This window comes from Cyprinodon tularosa, unplaced genomic scaffold (genome assembly GCF_016077235.1).
Source record: "Cyprinodon tularosa strain WSP-4 unplaced genomic scaffold, ASM1607723v1 ctg199, whole genome shotgun sequence".
Lineage (NCBI taxonomy): Eukaryota > Metazoa > Chordata > Actinopteri > Cyprinodontiformes > Cyprinodontidae > Cyprinodon > Cyprinodon tularosa.
Window position 1 is genome coordinate 3172854 of NW_024038729.1, and position 19378 is coordinate 3192231.

The following is a 19378-nucleotide window of genomic DNA, read 5'->3' on the forward strand; positions in this document are numbered from 1 at the left end:
TCTCGTTAACAGAGTGCTCTTAAGCTGCTGACTGCCACTACTTCGACGCCAGTGTGTTTCCCAGTTTTGGGTACTCTAACCAAGCTGAGCTTTGCTGAGTCAAACTGAGTTCTTGTCATTCTGAGTTTTAACATTGTTTTGTCTCTGCCTCTCGGCAGGAAGTCATCCTGCAAACTGGATTTTTCGGACCTTCTCTCCCTGGAAGGATCAACTGAGCTACAAACTGAGCTGAGGAAACAAACAGAAGGTTTGGATCCACTTTCCCCAAGAGATCGTTTGAGCTTCACACTGAGAAAGGGATTCATCTCCACTACGACCCGTTCAAGTACCGCAGGAAATCTGAGTGGCAGTCAGTTTCTCTGTTCACCTACAAAAAATCGCATTCTGGGTAAACCCTGTTCCGCCCTCCACCGAGTCAGACCTACATTGGAACTACAGCATACAGACTGGAGTGAAGGATTCAACAACTTCTCTGGAAACGTGAGTCAGCAACCAAATCCTCTTCTCCAAGTTCACGGGTCAAATTTCCCACTGAGCCTGAACTAACCACTGTGTCTTCCCCTCACTTTTCAGTTCCGGTTGAGCAGTGTTCAGAGCAACACTTCTCTCTGCATTATCTATTCAAAAAAAACTGTTTAACCTTTTCCCTGGTCTCCCTGTTTGGTCTTCTGCATTTGGGTCTGAACTTTAGTAAAATCATGACACTCTGGAGGGAGGTAAAGTTGTAGGTCTACATTTTAGAAAAAACCACTCATCAGTTTGAATCCCATTTAGTATTCACATTTTTGCTACCTCCAACAATTTCTGCCATGAATGTGTTATAATATGTTTTGGTCTCTAAAAAATAAATGTTAAGCACCTAGAATTCATTCTTTAGTTTGTGAAATTGGTCTGAGTTTTAAACTAGTTATCCCTGACTTCCTATTTCCCTTTAGGGATACAGCTATTCATTATTTTAGTATTTGATCATTTTTTGATCAATTTAAAATGAGATACTTTTAGTAAATTAGCATTTTTTTTTAAATAAACAAATATTTGGGTTTGGAAAATAAGATGACATATTTTAAATGGATTGCAAACGACAAAAAATGTATAATAAAAAAAAAAGGATGGTGAAAAAAGAGCTTTAACAAGAACTTATTTGCAAAGGTTTTGCGAAGTTCCTCCTGCTGCAACATTTGCAGCTGTAACGCTGTAAAAAAGGAGAAGATTCCTTACAGAATATGAATCAAGAACAAGCTGATGCACATCGATGATGCGATTTAAGGAGTCCAGATTATGTCTAGAAGCCTTATTTCACAACCAAGATTGAGACATGGCAAGAAAGCATTTTTTTCCTAACCTCTCAAATGTGGAGTCTGATTAACTCTACCAGCCATTAATCTGAAACTACTCGTATTAAAAAGCACTATAATTAATCTTTATAAATATTGGAAACCACCTCATGCACACTGTTAATTACAGTGGAGGATCCGTGATGCATGTTTTCCTTTGAAAGGCTCTGGAACCAAGTTAAAACCATTTTATGTAATACCATTTTAAGAAGAACATTTTCAGTTCAGATCAGGTGATCTCTGCTGGAGAGTGAAAACTGGATCGCTCTCCCCTGAGTCTTTCAGCAGGATAATGACCCTGCATATTAAGCCAACTCAACACAGACATGGTTCAGTAGACACAGACAATGTTTGTGTGTGTGTGTGTGTTGGCACTTTTAGCGTCTCGATTTTTACAGACTTTGAGCAAAACCCTTCTCATGCCAAAACCAAATGACTGCTCATTTGTCAATCAAGCCCCGATGAGCCATGTTGTCTGGCCGGGCCTTAAGGTCAAATACTGCACATACCAGGTGCAGCTTTAGAAGTGACTCTGACATTAAACAGAAGCCAGTCATCAAGCCGAGCTCATCCGGCACACATCCAGACAGCAGTGAAACAGAGTCTGCCTGCTGCCTCCAGGACTGAGCCTCCTGGACCTGCTGCTAACCTCAAACACAAGAGTCTGAACGATGCAGGAACATGAGCTCATGTCGTAGACGCCGGAGTTGCCTCACATGATCGCGAAGCGTGGCGGATCTGCTCTGAGTAACACAGAGCAGGGAAGCGTTAACATCTGTTTCTGATACCGAACGAGGCCCGAGGCGTGGATGGATGTGTCATAACGCCGCCTCAGACCTGCACCGTACGGATATTTTGGTAACTATAGCAGACACTGCAGGAGGCAGGATTACCCTGGAGCCGGATGCTTAAGCTGAATACCAGGGAGAGGTGACTTCTGAATGAATCATCCCATCCAGACCTCACACTTAATAGCAGACTTTCTGCCGTACATTTCAATGAGCAAAAGGGAGCAGAAAGAAGATACAAATTTTATTGTTTTTTTGCTCTTAACAAAAAAAACTAAATAATCTTTGCTAAGCAACTTAAAGCCAAAATTAGGCAATACCATATAAAATGCTAAAAGTTAAATGGCCTATACTTATATAGCCCTTTTTCAAGTCAGGAGACTTGACCAAAGCGCTTAACATTACATTCAGTGATTCAGGCACACACTGATGGTGGCGCGCTACATTGTAGCCACAGCTGCAAGGCGCCGGGCCCTCTGACCACCATCAGTAGGCAATGCAGGTGAAGTGTCTTGCCCAAGGACACCCATCAGGTGTCTGTGTGAAGTTTGTTTCTTTATTTCAGACATACAAGTATATAATAAAGACAGTATATAACTTAAATTAAAACAGTCTGAGAAAGGGTGTATTGGCAGACGCAAGAAGCTTACAATGCCCACCCTCCAAAGCCAATTTACATTGGACAAGAAAGCAAAAGAAAAAAAGATAAATAGATAGATGGCTTCTGTTTATAATACATGTGTATCTGGCAGGGCTTGAACCGACAACTCTCCGACTGCAGGGCAAACTGCTGCACCCAACGCCACTGTCACCCCTTGGTAATTGAACAAATATCTATGTTCAATAAAATTAATAAACATGTTTAAGGAAAATCAATATATACCAATAGAATAAAATATTACATATGAGGAAAAAATTAAAATGAACCTACTGATATTAATATTTCAATGTAATTCAATTCTGCTTATTTATAAAGTTTATTTTTTTTGTATTAAATCAGTATTATATATAATAACAGATTAATATACATATTTATAATATAATTATAACTTTAACTAGAGCTTTGGCTAGTAGCTGTTGACTAGTTGAGATTAACGCATATTGGCCTTATAGGGCCGGGCTTCTATCGTGAAAATATTGTATAAATTATGATAAAAACACTCCTTATTAATTCTTAGCTGTGTAGATGTGAGCATTGCCAGAACAATCATAGCCCCACAATTACAAATACTGCTGGGAAAAAATACACACATATAGGCTTCTTCAGGACACCAGTTACATAAGGAAGTGTGATTTATACACTGGGAAAAAAATCTAACCTAGATAACTAATTTTTTCTTAAAATAAGTGCATTTGTTCTTGGATTGAGGAGGTAAAAGATACATTTTGCCAACGGAACAAGACAATTTACATTTAAAATAAGAAAAAAACAACTGCATTGTCTTACTCCAAGTGCATATTATCTAATTATCTTATTTTAAGAGTAAAAATACTCATTCCTTTGGCAAACTATATCATTTACCTATTCAAATTAAGGGTAAATAACCTTAATTTAAGAACTTTTTACTTATTTCTGAATAATTTTTCCAGTGTACCACTAAAATATTCCATATAAAACTGTATTTAATTATATAAAAAGAAATGCAAAATGTCCCAATAGAAAATAGGAAATAAAAAGAAAATATGTTTTTTTTTAATTCACAATTCTAAGTTTATATGATAAATCAAAAGTGTTATCATGAGTAGAAATTTATCACGATAAGTATACGATGAACGGCCAAACCTACTGCCGTACTACGATGCTTCTGCTCTTTTTCTTTCTGAGCAGCAATTGAAAAGGAGAATTCACTTTGAATGAATCTCCTCTTATCAGTATTTATTCCACATGTTTACTTCTGGTAGAAATGTAACCCCATAATTAAAAGTGCTCTGGGGTCCTTCTACACAAATACAAGCCATTTACCTTTACTTAAATACTTTGAAAACTGCTAGACCATGACTAACTTGAAAAGTATACATACAAATTACAGATATTATTTGGTTGGAATGAACTGTGGTGCCAAAGTGATGAAAGGCTAATATTTTTTAAAAATCAAAATCTTTTTTCAGCTGAATAATTAACTAAATAATAAATAATGCACTAAATTCAAAGGTTGGGTATTTGATCTATGCAATAAAATACTTTACAAATAATCATCATTTATAAAAGGTAAAGGGAAAAATTATTAATGATTAACAGATAATTAAGGTTTCATAATTGTTTATAAACTGCCTCTAAACCATTTATAAAGGATATAGATCATATTGCCCCACCCTGCTAGTTTAGCTCTCATCTAAACATCAGTAAGCTTAATATCTTAATAATTTATCTCTTTTATAAGTGCTTTAGAGTCCCTTTATAAACAATTGTAAAACATAAATTATCTGTTATTTATTAATAAATGCTCTCTATTATTTATAAAAGATGGTTATTGTAAAGGGTAACCATTACGTTTTCATATAGTTGGGGATTAAATCAGTCAAAGGAACATTTATTATTTAGTTTTCGTAATGAAGATTAAAGTGTGTGTGTTACGTCTGTTAGCCAATTTAGTATTCTCTAATTATTATTATTTTTTTCCTTTAAAAGATCAGATATTCAGGATATATTCAGATATTCAGACGAGCACAAACTTTAATCTTCTGCTTGGGGTCGGACAGGAAACACAGGCAGACCTCACAGACATTAACGTTTACACGTTACTTCAACATGGATGTTACATGACATGCAACACATGACGATATGCTGACGCCGCGAAGACAGCGACCACTTACCGCTTTGTCAAACTCCATCTCTGAAAAGAATTTATACCAAGGCTCATTCTCTAAATCTACATCTTCTGGACTTAAATCCTGAGTTTAGGGGCATGGCGACAGGAGGAGGAGAAAGACAAAGAGAAGACAGTTCAGACAGCACAGCAACTTAACAGCCAGTCAGACATCCTGCAGGTGACAGCAGGTACCTACTGATATATGCTTTATAAAATCACACTCTGCTTTTCTATCTTTCCTGAAATAACTTGATAATATTAGTAACATGTTTATTTTTTGCATAGAGATGAGAAGAGTGATGAAACAGGTAGCAGTAAACAAACTTCACAAAGCATTAAGACAGAGAACATACCGGTAGATCTTTTCAAGAGAAACCATGTGCTTAATATCTGGCATCCAATCTCACTACTTTATATACCCTTATATTAGGGTTGTTTAGAGTCCATATTTATCAGTGTCAATACTGATACTTTGTATCCGGACACAAAACTATTTGATATAGGTAGAAATATGACGTTTACATATTTTCCTATTGTTAATTTGGGATTTCTGGGACCTGAGTGAAGTTGGCCCCCCCACCTTCTTCAAATCCGACAAAATTATTGTCAAACGTTTGTGCAGCAAAAATTTTTCGTTTGTGCCGCTATCATTTTAAAGACATACAGGTAAAAGCCAGTAAATTAGAATATTTTGAAAAACTTGATTTCAGTAATTGCATTCAAAAGGTGTAACTTGTACATTATATTTATTCATTGCACACAGACTGATGCATTCAAATGTTTATTTCATTTAATTCTGATGATTTGAAGTGGCAACAAATGAAAATCCAAAATTCCGTGTGTCACAAAATTAGAATATTACTTAAGGCTAATACAAAAAAGGGATTTTTAGAAATGTAGGCCAACTGAAAAGTATGAAAATGAAAAATATGAGCATGTACAATACTCAATACTTGGTATGAGCTCCTTTTGCCTCAATTACTGCATTAATGCGGCGTGGCATGGAGTCGATGAGTTTCTGGCACTGCTCAGGTGTTATGAGAGCCCAGGCTGCTCTGATAGTGGCCTTCAACTCTTCTGCATTTTTGGGTCTGGCATTGTGCATCTTCCTTTTCACAATACCCCACAGATTTTCTATGGGGCTAAGGTCAGGGGAGCTGGCTGGCCAATTTAGAACAGAAATACCATGGTCCGTAAACCAGGCACGGGTAGATTTTGCGCTGTGTGCAGGCGCCAAGTCCTGTTGGAACCTGAAATCTCCATCTTCATAGAGCAGGTCAGCAGCAGGAAGCATGAAGTGCTCTAAAACTTGCTGATAGACGGCTGCGTTGACCCTGGATCTCAGGAAACAGAGTGGACCGACACCAGCAGATGACATGGGCCCCCAAACCATCACTGATGGTGGAAACTTAACACTAGACTTCAGGCAACGTGGATCCTGTGCCTCTCCTGTCTTCCTCCAGACTCTGGGACCTCCATTTCCAAAGGAAATGCAAAATTTGCTTTGGTCAGAAAACATGACTTTGGACCACTCAGCAGCAGTCCAGCTCTTTTTTTCCTTAGCCCAGGAGAGACGCTTTTCGCGCTGTTTCTTGGTCAACAGTGGTTGACACGAGGTATGCGGCAGTTGAAACCCATGTCTTTCAAGCGTCTCTTGGTGGTGGATCTTGAAGCACTGACTCCAGCAGCTGTCCACTCCTTGTGAATCTCCCCCACATTTTTGAATGGGTTTTTTTTCACAATCTTGACTAGGTGAACCCTATCGCTTGTACACTTTTTCTGACCAGAGTTTTTCCTTCCCTTTGCCTCTCTATTAATGTGTTTGGACACAGAGCTCTGAGAACAGCCAGCCTCTTCAGCAATAACCTTTTGTGTCTTTCCCTCCTTGTGCAATGTGTCGATGGTCGCCTTTTGGACAGCTGTTAAATCTGAAGTCTTCCCCATGTTTGTGTAGGCTTCACAACTGGACTGAGAGACCATTTAAAGCCCTTTGCAGGTGTTTTGAGTTAATCAGCTGATTAGTTTGTGGCACCAGGTGTCTTCAAAATTTTACCCTTACACAATATTCTAATTTTGTGACACACAGAATTTTGGATTTTAATTTGTTGCCTCTTCAAATCATCAAAATTAAATGAAATAAACATTTGAATGCATCAGTCTGTGTGCAATGAATAAATATAATGTACAAGTTACACCTTTTGAATGCAATTACTGAAATAAATCAAGTTTTTCTAAATATTTTAATTTACTGGCTTTTACCTGTAAATAAATATTTCTAGAGGTCATAAAGGGTCAACCAGTTTATATTTTTGCCATACAAAAATATACAATTTTAAATTTAATTTTAAATAGTAAATATTTCAAATAAATATATTAAAAATTTAAAAATGCATATTTTAAAATATATAAATTTTTTGTACTGCTATCATTTTAATGATATTAATAATTGTTTGTAGAAGCCATCAAAGGTCAGTGACCATTTGTTCATTCTGAAACTCTGAATTTCATATATAATATATATAAATTATAAGTTGCTAACCTTTGATTCTATCATTTTAAACTGTAAAAAAATTATAGCGGCACAAACAAAAATCTTTGCTGCACAAACGTTTGACACCATTTTTGTCTGATTTGAAGAATCAGATAAAAACTTCACTCAGATATTTCTTGGTTCTTTTACTAACATACAGGATTCTGTGTATAAAGCATGTTTCATGATGAGATGGAAAACGGTGAGTTTTTCTAAGTTAAACTTCTTCATTTCTATCCCAGTAGTATCAAAAACAGGATTGAGTAACGAAGATATTTGCAGATCTTGACATTGAGTTTAAAGTTTTATTATCGTGACAGCCCTACTTTATATGCAGCTTGAAGGTTTTGCTCCCCAAGTCATCAAGCTGAAGAACTCTTCACTTGGGGAAGGAGGAGGTGATAGGAAGAGGGTCAGGGATCAGCACCCCCCTCATTTAGGGTTGGGAATTGAAAAGATTTTCACGATTCCGATTCCCTTTTCGATTCTATGAAATGATTCGATTCTTTATCGATTCTTTTTTCGATTCCAATTTGGGGGAAAAAGGAGAACAAACAGTTTGATTATCAGAATCAACTTTGTTTACTTAACTATTGCACAATCTTACAAACTCAACAAGATCAAGATGTCCACAGGAAATGTGAAACTGGAGTAACATCTGTGTTTAAATGAAAAATAAATATACAAGAACAAACTTAATAACCAACAATGTCTAATAACAAATGATGGGATAATAACCTATTTTAAATAACAAAAAATACTAATTATAAAACAGTAGTAGGAAAAATTAACAGTTCTTTTGCAGAAAGATGAGCATATCTGCTTTTTCTGGAAGGATACAGGATCTTTCAGGGCTTATGGTGTCTCCAGCCGTGGAGAACACCCTCTCAGATGGGGTGGAGGAAGCCTGCACACAGAGGTAGTTTTCAGCCAGTCAGATAGCAAGGGCAGCGTATCTTGCTTGTTCCACCACCACAGTGTGGCGCTATCCCTGCAGGGGATGGAGGGCAAGCTTTTATAGAGCTGGATTTCCTGATCTACCCTCTGGGCTAAGGAAAGACGGGGCTTTGATTCACAAAGTGACCGCAGCTCGTTGTCTTCCTCCTCGAATAGTTCTTCCAACTTGCGTAACTTGCGTAACTTGCGTAACTTGCGTAACTTACGTAACTAACGTAAAAAACGTGACGTAAGTCGTGCTCCCCAGAGCCGGCGCTCTAGGCTCTGGTGCTGCGGGAATCGAAAAAAGAATCGTTCAGTGAGCTGCCAAACGATGCCATGGAATCGGAAAATACGGAACCGGTTCTGAACAGGAACCGGTTTTCGATTCCCATCCCTACCCTCATTTGACATCTTATGCAAAACTTTACCTCATTACACTCATGTGCATTATTCTTCTCTCACTGTGCAATAAAACACGTAACTACTGTGTAGCTTGTGTAATTTTTACTTATTTATAAGGTCAATACATTTCTGCAGTACAACTGCAATAATCCAAGTCAACTACTGTGTAGTCTTCCCTTAGCTCTCTACTGTGCAGATATTTTTATATCTAAGTGAAAAATATTCCAGGACATTAAAACTTTTTTCTTTTATGCCTTTTTGTACTATATACACTCTTTTTATATTGTCAGTCATTTTTTTTTTTAATCTTTAATGGCGTTTTGCTTTAACTCTTTGTCCTCTATAGCGGTGTTTTTCAATCCTGGTCCTAAAGGCACACTGCCCTGCATGTTTTAGATGTTTCCCAGCTTTCACACAACTGTTATCAATTGATAGCAGATTATCAGGCTTTGTTGAACTGCAATCATCTGAATCAGGTTTGCTGAACCTCAGAAACAACCAAAACATGCAGAGCAGTGTGCTTTAAGGACCAGGATTGAAAAACACTGCTCTATAGAAGCTACTGGAACCAGAGTTTCCCTGAAGGTGTCATCCCAAGGGATTAATAAAGTTGAGCCTGAGTCATAGGGCCGGATCTATCAAAGGTTTGCGTGTATAAAAATGTGAGCTATTTCACTGCGCACGCTAAAAAATGTACAAACTGATCTATCAACAGCGTGCTAAAAGGATTTGGTCTTTAAAACGTGCTAAATAGCGCCTCTTATCCATTTAGTACTTTTTCTGCAATGAATATGCAATGTGGGGCGTTTACACGCAAAAGTGCGTCTTGTGGGAGGAGAACATGTAAATATATTAATTTAGCACTCGCAAAGTGATTTATTAAACCTGAAAGCAATTTTGCTAACGGTATCTGACTCTATATTTAACATGTTTCAAAAGAAGGTGTAAATGGTCTGTATGCGTAATTGTGCACACATGGCAGCGGTTATTGTCGCAAGAAGGAGACATGGAAATGAAGCAAGGAGACGCAGAGAACGCATTTTTTCACTCCGTGTGAATATTTTTGGAATGAACGAGGAAACGATCATCAAAACATATCGTTTATCCAGCATTGCCATTTTGGAGCTGTTGGGGGAACTCCGAATGGATTTGGAGCCAGCCACAAGGAGGACCCACACAATACCAGATATCACAAAACTCCTTGCAACATTGCACTTTTTTTGCATCTGGGTCATTCCAGCGTACGGTTGCAGCGAGAGCTGGGATCTCCCAATCTCGTTTTTCAGAAGTGCTGTCCGACATTCTAAATGCCATGTCGCCCTGACGCCCTACCGGAGAACCCCGACCTCCCCCCTGCGCCTGTGGAGCAACATGCCAATGCTGCGGGGATGCGTACGCACAGTAATCTCATCCACAGTCACTTCTTGTGAGCCATTTGGTATGTGCATTTTTCTACAGGCCAATACAAAATACCTGTTTGTTTTTTTTTACTGCAGTGAAGTAGAAATTCAGCCACATACCACCTTAGGTAATAAAGGTTGCCAAAGTTTTTATATATATATATATATATATTTTTTCTTTTTTTTTTTTTTGAGGGGTTGGGGGTGTCACTGTAAGATTTAAATTTCTTAATAGACTAGCTTGTACAAACTACAAACTACTTTGCCGCAAACCACAAAATGCACAAAAAAACCATCATTTAAATAGGGCGTCTCCAACAGTTTTGCACCTGCCACCAGTTACGCAATCACTCTTGTTAAATCACCCGCAAACCATGGTTCAGCCCCTCGCGCGAAATTCCAGTTTGCGAGCGCAAATTACTGCACGCAAAATTGGATCTTGATAAATCCGGCCCTATGTCTCTAACAATAGTTTAATGTTCACCAGAACATAAATTGATCCTCTGAAAACAGAGGAGCCTGGGCCCTTTCCGTCCCAATCACTATCCTTGATTGCTAGGCTATAAAATCTAATATTAGAGTTGTGGACAAGGCCGAAGACGATTCCGATTATTTTGACATCAGTCTGTCTGGTCCTCAGTATGAGGCGCCGATATTTTTATTGTGATTTTTATAGCTGACATTATTTTTTCTTTTTTCCCTTTACACGATTAAAATGATAACAAATGTCACATAATCTAAGCTTAAACAACCCAAAACAAAAAAAATAGTAACAAATCAAACTAAACATAAACAACGGATAGAAAATGAAGGGAGTTAGCAATGGATGCGCTTCACCTGCACGGCTGCTGAACGCATTAATGCAGTGGTTCACACATTTTTCTTTTTATAAGAAAATTGTTTTGCGCCCCCTGAAACTATAATCCTGCTCCAAAATCTTTCAACAGTTGAACAAACTGCAAAAGGTCAACAGCAGTAAATAAAATATTGAAATGAAATAAACTACAATCTACTTTACATTACTAAAAGTACCACCTTGCAATCTGTTTATTATGCTGTGTAACAGAATTCATCACTGCTATAAATAAATAAATAAATAAAGTAAGTTCTCTAACTGGATCATTTCTGCAAAGCCCCAGTGTGGGAACCACTCCACTAATGAATCGGCCAAGGCATGCACATATTCCCCAATATTAGAAAGAAACGTTAATACCGGCAAAAAATATGTCAATATTGGTCTACCTGTAATCTGCATGCAGTGACTTACTGAAAGCATTCATAATCCTTAAACCTCTTCACACCTTAAGTGAAAACCAAAAAACACTCGGTTTATTTAATGTTTTTAATCCGAGAGACTAATACAAAATAGTGATAGTATAGTACAGTATGAGGTGAAAATAATTTAGAGTTTGGAAAATGTGTTAAAAATAAAAGGGGCGAAAGTTGTATGCAGATATTTTCTACCCTTTACTATGATGCCCCTAAAGAAAGTAGGGGCGGATTTAGGAAATATGGGGCCCTAGGGAAAGACAGGCAGGGGGCCCTGTGAATTTATAAGACAACACATAAAACAGACCTATTCTACAGATAGAGAAATGTTAATAGAATAGACATCCAATATGTGTTCTAGGTTTTGTCCCTCTCTTCTTCTTGTTTTCCTCTCTATGTTTTGTACTCAGCTGACTTTTCATGCTGTCTCTAAAGGAATGAAAGATTTTTTCCAAGCACTAAGCTCACTTAGCTGATTGCTCCTTCCTGTGTTTCCAAAAAGGCCAAAGTAAATAACCCAGTCCTTCTTTTCACTGTAGACAAGCCATGATCTGCTTATCTGTTCTCCATTTTTCATTTGCCTAAAATAATAGCTGCATGAATCATGACAGCAGACAAGATAGAGGAGAGCAGGAGGCGGGGTTACCAATCTACTTGCTCTGGAGAGCAGAGTTCGCTGCTTTTAGATGCTGTCGCCAAAGTCTCCAGTGGCAGAAAAAAGCCGCTAGATTTGGCACTTTTTTGAAATCAAAGTGCTAGAGGGGTCTGAGAAGTTAGGGGTTTGAGGGGTTTTCGATACACTTAATATTATAAGCATTCTGACATCATTTTAGCGAAGGATTTTTTACATAATTAATGCACACAAATAAGGAATAGTTGTATTAACCATACATTTAAACAGAGTTTTATGGGGCCCCCAGGAACTTGGGGCCCTAGGCAGTATTGCCTAATGGTAAATCCCCCCCCTGAAAGAAAGACAAGCCCTTTAAAGCCTGGTCCATGGAATAATTGACAGAAAAATCTAATATTTTAAAATGAGAGTTTTCATTGAACTTTCTGACAAGGAAATAAAAAAAATAAAAATTAATTTTGTATAAGTTAAATTGGATCATTTATTTACATCTATTCTGATAAATTAGGCATTTCTGTATAATATACTATACATTTTCTATTCACTACATGTGTCTGATTGTGTATGTTAGGTTGTTCAAGAACAAAAATACTTTATAATAATGGAGAGGTCTCAAGAACTCATGGACCTACATAGAGCTCAGCTGTGTGTTATTAGTTATCTCTATAAATTTAGCTCTTCTGTGATAACCTTGGAGGTTCGATGGAGAACATTATTAAAAAGATCTTAAAACGAGAAGAAGAGAGCAGTGGCGGCCGGCCCATAGGGGGCGCTGGGGCACCGCCCTCCCTGATAAGAAGAGAGAAACGTAAAATATATTTTTACAAATTAACTCATAAATGTCAGTTTTACTCTCTAGAGTGTGTACCTATAAGCAAAACAAATTATATAAACTACATTTCCCTACCTACTGTCATTCATTTGTGGATTTCCACAGACAGACTCCTACCGTCTCTATCTTGGGGCGCTGATCAGACTGCCCCACATGTGCAGAGAATCTGCCAATCATGTACTATTGCTAGGTGAATTTAATAATTTAATGGCCAATCAGCGTCTCAGAATTTTATGGTCTTGGGGCACTGATAATACTGCACTTTAACAGGCTTCTGCACCCAATGCGCAGGTGCAGACAATTAGAGGGATGATGACGAACGTAACGAGCGAGGTGCAGCTTCCACCAAATTCGGTGAGATCCTTATTTATCACCTGTTTGCCAGAAGAACATCCCTGTTGTAGGATATGAAAATTTCATGTCATGGTTATTGTGACCAAAATCATCACTGTTACTGTTATTATATAGTAAATTAAATCATTACTGTTAAATTGTATTTATTGTACAATTGTTTATTTGAATTCTTATTCTGGATTAGTTGGAGACATACACTAGGCTATATCAGCCCGACCAAAAATATTTTTCACCAGCCGCCACTGGAAGAGAGCAACCTAAAGACCAAGGAGCACACGATGCAGAGAGCCAAGAGGCCTACGGTCACTCTGGAGGAGCTGCAGAGATCCACAGGTCAGCTCAACAAAACACGCATCAGTGCTTTCCACAGGTCCAGAGCAAAAATAGGAAATAAAATTGCTCCATTTAAATATGTTATGATAAAGGTGCATCGGTCAGATAAGACCAAAGCTAAACATTTGAACTGGATGCAAAATACAATATTTAAAAGAAAATAATACTGTAAAGGGCAGCTCTGTGGTGAAACAAGGTGGTGGCAGCATCATGCTGGAGGGACGCGTTTCTAATACAGGAAGCTGTTTTAAAAAGAAGATGGAGTTAAATAAACCCTGCGATACTGGATGAAAACAATTTGTTAAATGTTGGAGAGCTTCAACATGCAGCCAGAGCTGCAGTATAATGATTAGTGATGTTCCTGTGAATCTCGACATTTTTAATCCATGGATTATTTTCTCTCTATTTCACAGCTATGTACTACCTTCAGTGGGCCTCTGAAAACTTTGAACCTAACATGGAGAATGATTGCTGCTGAGCACGTAATTTAAGTTCATTATTTCACAGGAGAACTGGACCGAACTCTAATGGTTCTAGTGGTTGTTGCTGGGATCAGGCCAAATCACTGAAAAAATGCTAATTCAGCAACGCAATTTAGCAGTAATTAGATAAGCATACATAAAGGCATGATAAAAAACAGCAGATAGATGCCAGACACATTTCACACATTTATTCACAAGAAAAAAAGAATTAAAAGATGAATGTAGAATAGGGAGGACCGACTCCCTCCAAGAGGAACGAACCAGATCAGTGTTTAGTGTCAGGAAGCTTATCCAGCCTATAATCTTAAGCTGATAGCAGGAAGATAACAGCTTCTCCCGCTCTCTTCCAGATTGGCTGTCCCTGTAACAGGACACCCTTCAGGAATGTGTGGCTAAACTCGTCGCTTTCCGAGCCGTTGGCGAAGGATGGAGCATCCAGGATGCAGCCATGGCAGTAGATGGGAGAGGTGGATGCAGTGGGGGGGAGAGGAGGGGTCGCAGCTTAGAAGACACAAACACAGACAGACGGAGAGAGAGAGAGAGAGAGAGAGAGAGAGTGAGGAGGTGGGCGTACCGTTCTCTCCAGCTTCAGCACCGATGATTTCCCCGGCTCGTACTCGAAGATGCTCCGGGGCTCGGCGCGGTACTTCCTGGTGTCTACCTTTTTATCCGGAGGCTCCCACTCGCTCCTGTGAAGGAGAGCCAGGCGTCAGCGAGGAATGGAGGGGTGGGTGGGGTGAGGAGGGAGGGGGGAGAGCGGGATAGAAGGGAACCAATCCTCATCCAGTGGTCTCCGTGGCAACCAGCATGGGCTGAGATGTTTTCTTTTTTTTCTTTTTTCACATTAAAAACATGAGGTTTAAACGTCTGCCTCCTCCGCTAACAAGATGAGCGGTAATTTAGTTAAGGAAACAGGGTTGGATGCGGTGAGAGAAAACATCTTTTCCTCAGAGACGTTCTCATCAGGGAGGAGATGTTTACCTCATCAATCAGATATTAAAGGAGAAATACTGCTTGGAAAAAATAAAAACAAAACCTTTTGTTTTATGAGAATATTCCTGCAGCATTTAGGCGCCATTTTTCAGTCAACGATAAAGTTCAGCAATATCACTAAAGAGCTATACATACTGGCACAGATATATATTAATCCATAGATTATAATCTATTAACACACACATTAAACTTCTAAAGATTGTCTAAACATGTACAATGGATTGCACAGTGGGACCATTTTAAAAATGCAGAGCCATTACAGATAAAAGTAAAAAGTAAAAAATGTACTTATGCACTATATTCCTGCATTCACACACTGATGGTGGCAGGCTGCATGATGGTGCAGCCACAGCTGCCCTGGGGCTCACTGACAGAAGCAAGGCTGATGACCACCATCAGTGGGACAAGCTGAAGATCTCATGTATCCTGCACCCCTATAGGCTAAAGATATACATTTATGATATTAAAATGAAAACACTCTCTGACAGAGAGAACTCAGAATCTTGACACAAAATTGATAAACATTTCTTTAAAATTTCAATAGTTACTTCAGGAGATGCAAATCAGTGTATTTTTCACAGTGTAACTCGGACATCAGGTTCTCTTTTTACATACGAGAAAGACATCTCCTGGGTGCAGAAGATGCAGCCATCTTGAAGCTTCTCTCCCCATATATTTATAATCCCATTTGTTGCATTCTAGGCAAATCTATGTTGATACAGGGAGAGAACCCACCTACTCTAAAAAATATCCAGATTAAAAGCTAAACGGAAAATCTGCACCTCCTCATGAGGACTAACCAGATGTTTGGAGGAGACAGCTGTGGTGGCAGCATCATGCTGGGGGCTGTTTCACAGCTACACGTTATGGTGCATCACATATGTAAAATAATCAAGCGAGAGAATTACCTCTATGTGCAGTGAATTCTCATTATGAGTTCGTATGAAATAGTCCAGTTATGCACCGTTATTTCGTACGTTTTTGACGTTTTTTTCGTCGTATTTCGTTGTATTTTTACGTCTTGCCTTGAGACAAAATATCCTTGCTAGATATTCAATAACATAGAATTTGAGATACAATTAACCCTAACCCTGACCCTAAGATACAAAACAGCAAGCAACCTAGTGAGAGACATCAAGAAGTAATTAATTTTTTCCAGTTTTACGTCCGTCCGCGGATCTGTTTTTTTTTGTCTGTCTGCCTGCGCACTGATCTGTTTTTTCGAGGAAAAACGTCCAAAACGTACGAAATACTGTGCATAACTTTTCATACGATTTCATACGAACTGATAATGAGAACATGCTGCTATGTGTCTCAACTTCCAATCAGACAAAGCTAGGTGGGTAAACACTGAGGCCGACTGTTTGTTCCCATAAAAATCAGAACTGATTCTGGGAAGAAAAAATGTGCTATGATTTAATGGTTGGTAATACTTTGACCAATCAGAGGCCTCCTGTCTGCGGCACTGTCTGAGGTCCTATAATTTTGGAGAGGTGCAGCAGAGTGTCTTTGCTGCGACACATGCAGACGACCTGGTTTCTGAGTATAAATCTCAGTGTCTCAGCCAGCTGCAGGCAGCACTTTTCAGGATAGTTTCTGTTGTTTATTCAACTTCATGTGAATAAACAGAACAGAAGCTGGTCATGTTTGAATGTTTAAGTTTATTATAATATCTATTTTCCCTCCTTATATACAGACCTTGTAGTTGAGGGTTTTAGAGAAGAGGACCGCGTTGGCACCGGCATTAGTCTCCCCCTGGAATCGACCAGGTCGTCGCTTTTTGAGCGTGGCACAGTTTTCCCTGCAAAACAGACAAAATGGCGGATCAAATAAAGTCTAGAGACTTTGGAGACGATTCCCTGGGTGGAATATTACCACTCACCATCTTCCAGGTAACCGAAGGGGGTGGGACCTTCATCTGAAACAGCAGAGGAAGTTAGATGTTTTCATATATCTTTAATGGTTTAGTTAATCTTTTTTTTTTTTTCAAGGCTGAACTCGCTGCAGGAATAATATAAGAAACCTGAACTGATCGGACGGTAATAAGCTGAGTGATTATTCGATCTAAACCACTTAGGCTCAAATATATAGAAATAAATATATAGAAATAAATTAATAATGATGTAAACTCTGTAATCTTGATGTAAATCCTCCCAATTCTCGAAACACTGCTTCTTTTCTGTACACATTGGTATTTTTGTGTGTGCATGAAATAGAGACACTTTTTATATTTGCTTTTTTTAAATATAAAACCAGGAATATCAAAGAATAAAACAGTTTTAAAAAGCTTACAAAGTGTTTTGGGATTGTTCTTTTATTTGATTTTCTTAATTTAAGCAGGCTCCTACTCCAAACTCAACACCTTTAAGAACTTGAAGAGTCCTGCAGTTTTTAGATGCATCCCTCCCCCAGCGCATCTGAATAAAACGCAAAGCTAGTAACTAATCTGGAGAGCTGAGAGACGGGCCAAAGAAAACTCAGCCATTTGATTAAAGGGATTAAATGTTACATTTTACCAACAATCACATAGACTACGTTAGATGGAGTGAAGGTGATGCTTTAAAACCTAAGAGCACTCAGCCAGCTGTGAAGCACAGTGGGGGAAGCAGAATGCTGTGTGGCTGTTTTTGATGCATTGTACAATGTTTATGAAATAATAAAAGAAAGACCTCAGTTTCATTTTTTTTTTCCACATCCCTGGAGATCCCAAAGAACCAAATGGTTTGGAATGGATTAAACGTCCGCTATTATTACCAAAACCTCAAACCTACTGGCAATCGACTGCATGGACTCTGCTAACAGTCAGGTCTGTTTCAGGAAGCCAACACTTTTAAAGGAACTCCATGATCTGCCAGATTGGTCAAATATCCAGCCAAAAAACAAACTAGAAGATTGGTGATGAGTGCATAAAGGAAGGATTGATTTTCAGCCTGCGAAGCACCCGAAAATAAGCCGAGTGGTGTGTTTATATGTTTGAGGCTTTGTCATTTTAACTCTTTGCGGACTAGAAAAAGGCTGAGGTAAATTCCAACCTTTGCACACAATTCTTGTTCTTTAATAATCATTAAAGTTGTTTTAAAAAATGTTCAATCCTTTCGAAAAGGAGCACCGAAATAATATGCAGCTATGCAGAAAGACGGGCAAATACATGGGGCCCTTAGATATATTTCATTTTACAGCCTTCTGTTTCTACCAATTATAAGGATTGCTGCAATCAACAATCAGATGATCCTTTAAAAAAAAAAGGCTTAATACATTTGTTTTGTACCAGAAACTATGAGTTTTAACCCTGTGCAATATTGTTGTTGCATTATTTATTTATAGATGTTTTTTTACTTTGCCTGATAAAATCTATTATTATAATAATTAACATTCAAGTATCTACAATTAACTCTCTGTTCTGGCGGGTCTGTGTTCATTATACTATATGTTTACTGATTATCCAGTAATACCAAAAGGATAAAAAATGAACTATCATGCTTCAACCCATTGTCATTGGGGTTTTTCTTTCTTATAATAAAATAATTTCTAAAAACAGATAATTAATTAAGGAAAAAAGTTAAGCAAATACTCAAATGATGAAAATGGAACTTTGTAAAAAAGCTTTTAAGTAAGGAACATTTAAACTGAAATAATAAGTTCTTAAAACTAGACAGATATATGTAAATATATGCAAAATCTCTAATTAAACAAATGAATCATCCTTATGCAGACTTTTAATTATATTCTATTAATCTGGATTTTAATTATCTCTTCACAATCCAAAATATAAGACAAAAGAAATGCAAAATTTAATGAGATTGTGTGTTTTTGTTATTAGAATTATCATACTTGTAAAATAAAAAACACTGATTTGCTCCCAAGGGCCCCTAATTATGTTGTGGCCCTAAGCAGCTACTTAGTTTGCTTCTGCCTTGGGCCGGCCCCTGCTTTGACCAGAGCTGTATTGTTGCTGCTGCTTGATTATAAGCAAAAAAAAAAAAAAAACAGTAGGAACAAATGAAATCCAAAATCTCTAAATAATTCAAAATACATTAAGGTTTGTTGTTTATTTGTTTTTTTTGTTGTTGTTTTTTTTGGCTGCTGCTAAGAAAAACCTTCCATTAGGTCCAGCATCACAGGTTCACCGAGAAAATCAAAGACTGTCAAATAAAAGCTCTTTACAGGAAGCATTACTGAGCTATAAAAGATCTGAGCAGCTTTGAGAGAGAGACCTGTGAATCAGTAATGAAGCATGAAGCTCCAGCGACACGCTCAGTAATATAAACATTACTTAAACAC

General features: G+C 38.0%; 1 protein-coding gene across 1 annotated transcript in view; it reads right to left on the bottom strand.

Annotated features, from left to right (window-relative positions):
* LOC119782870 (sorbin and SH3 domain-containing protein 1) overlaps positions 1 to 19378 on the bottom strand; it is a 102460-nt gene that overhangs the window by 35231 nt on the left and 47851 nt on the right. Inside the window, exons 11-14 of the mRNA XM_038284054.1 lie at positions 16980 to 17015; positions 16796 to 16898; positions 14679 to 14793; positions 4937 to 5014 (exon numbers count right to left, since the gene is read on the bottom strand). Of these exons, the coding sequence (XP_038139982.1) occupies positions 4937 to 5014; positions 14679 to 14793; positions 16796 to 16898; positions 16980 to 17015 (332 nt within the window). The remainder of the gene's footprint in view (positions 1 to 4936; positions 5015 to 14678; positions 14794 to 16795; positions 16899 to 16979; positions 17016 to 19378) is intronic.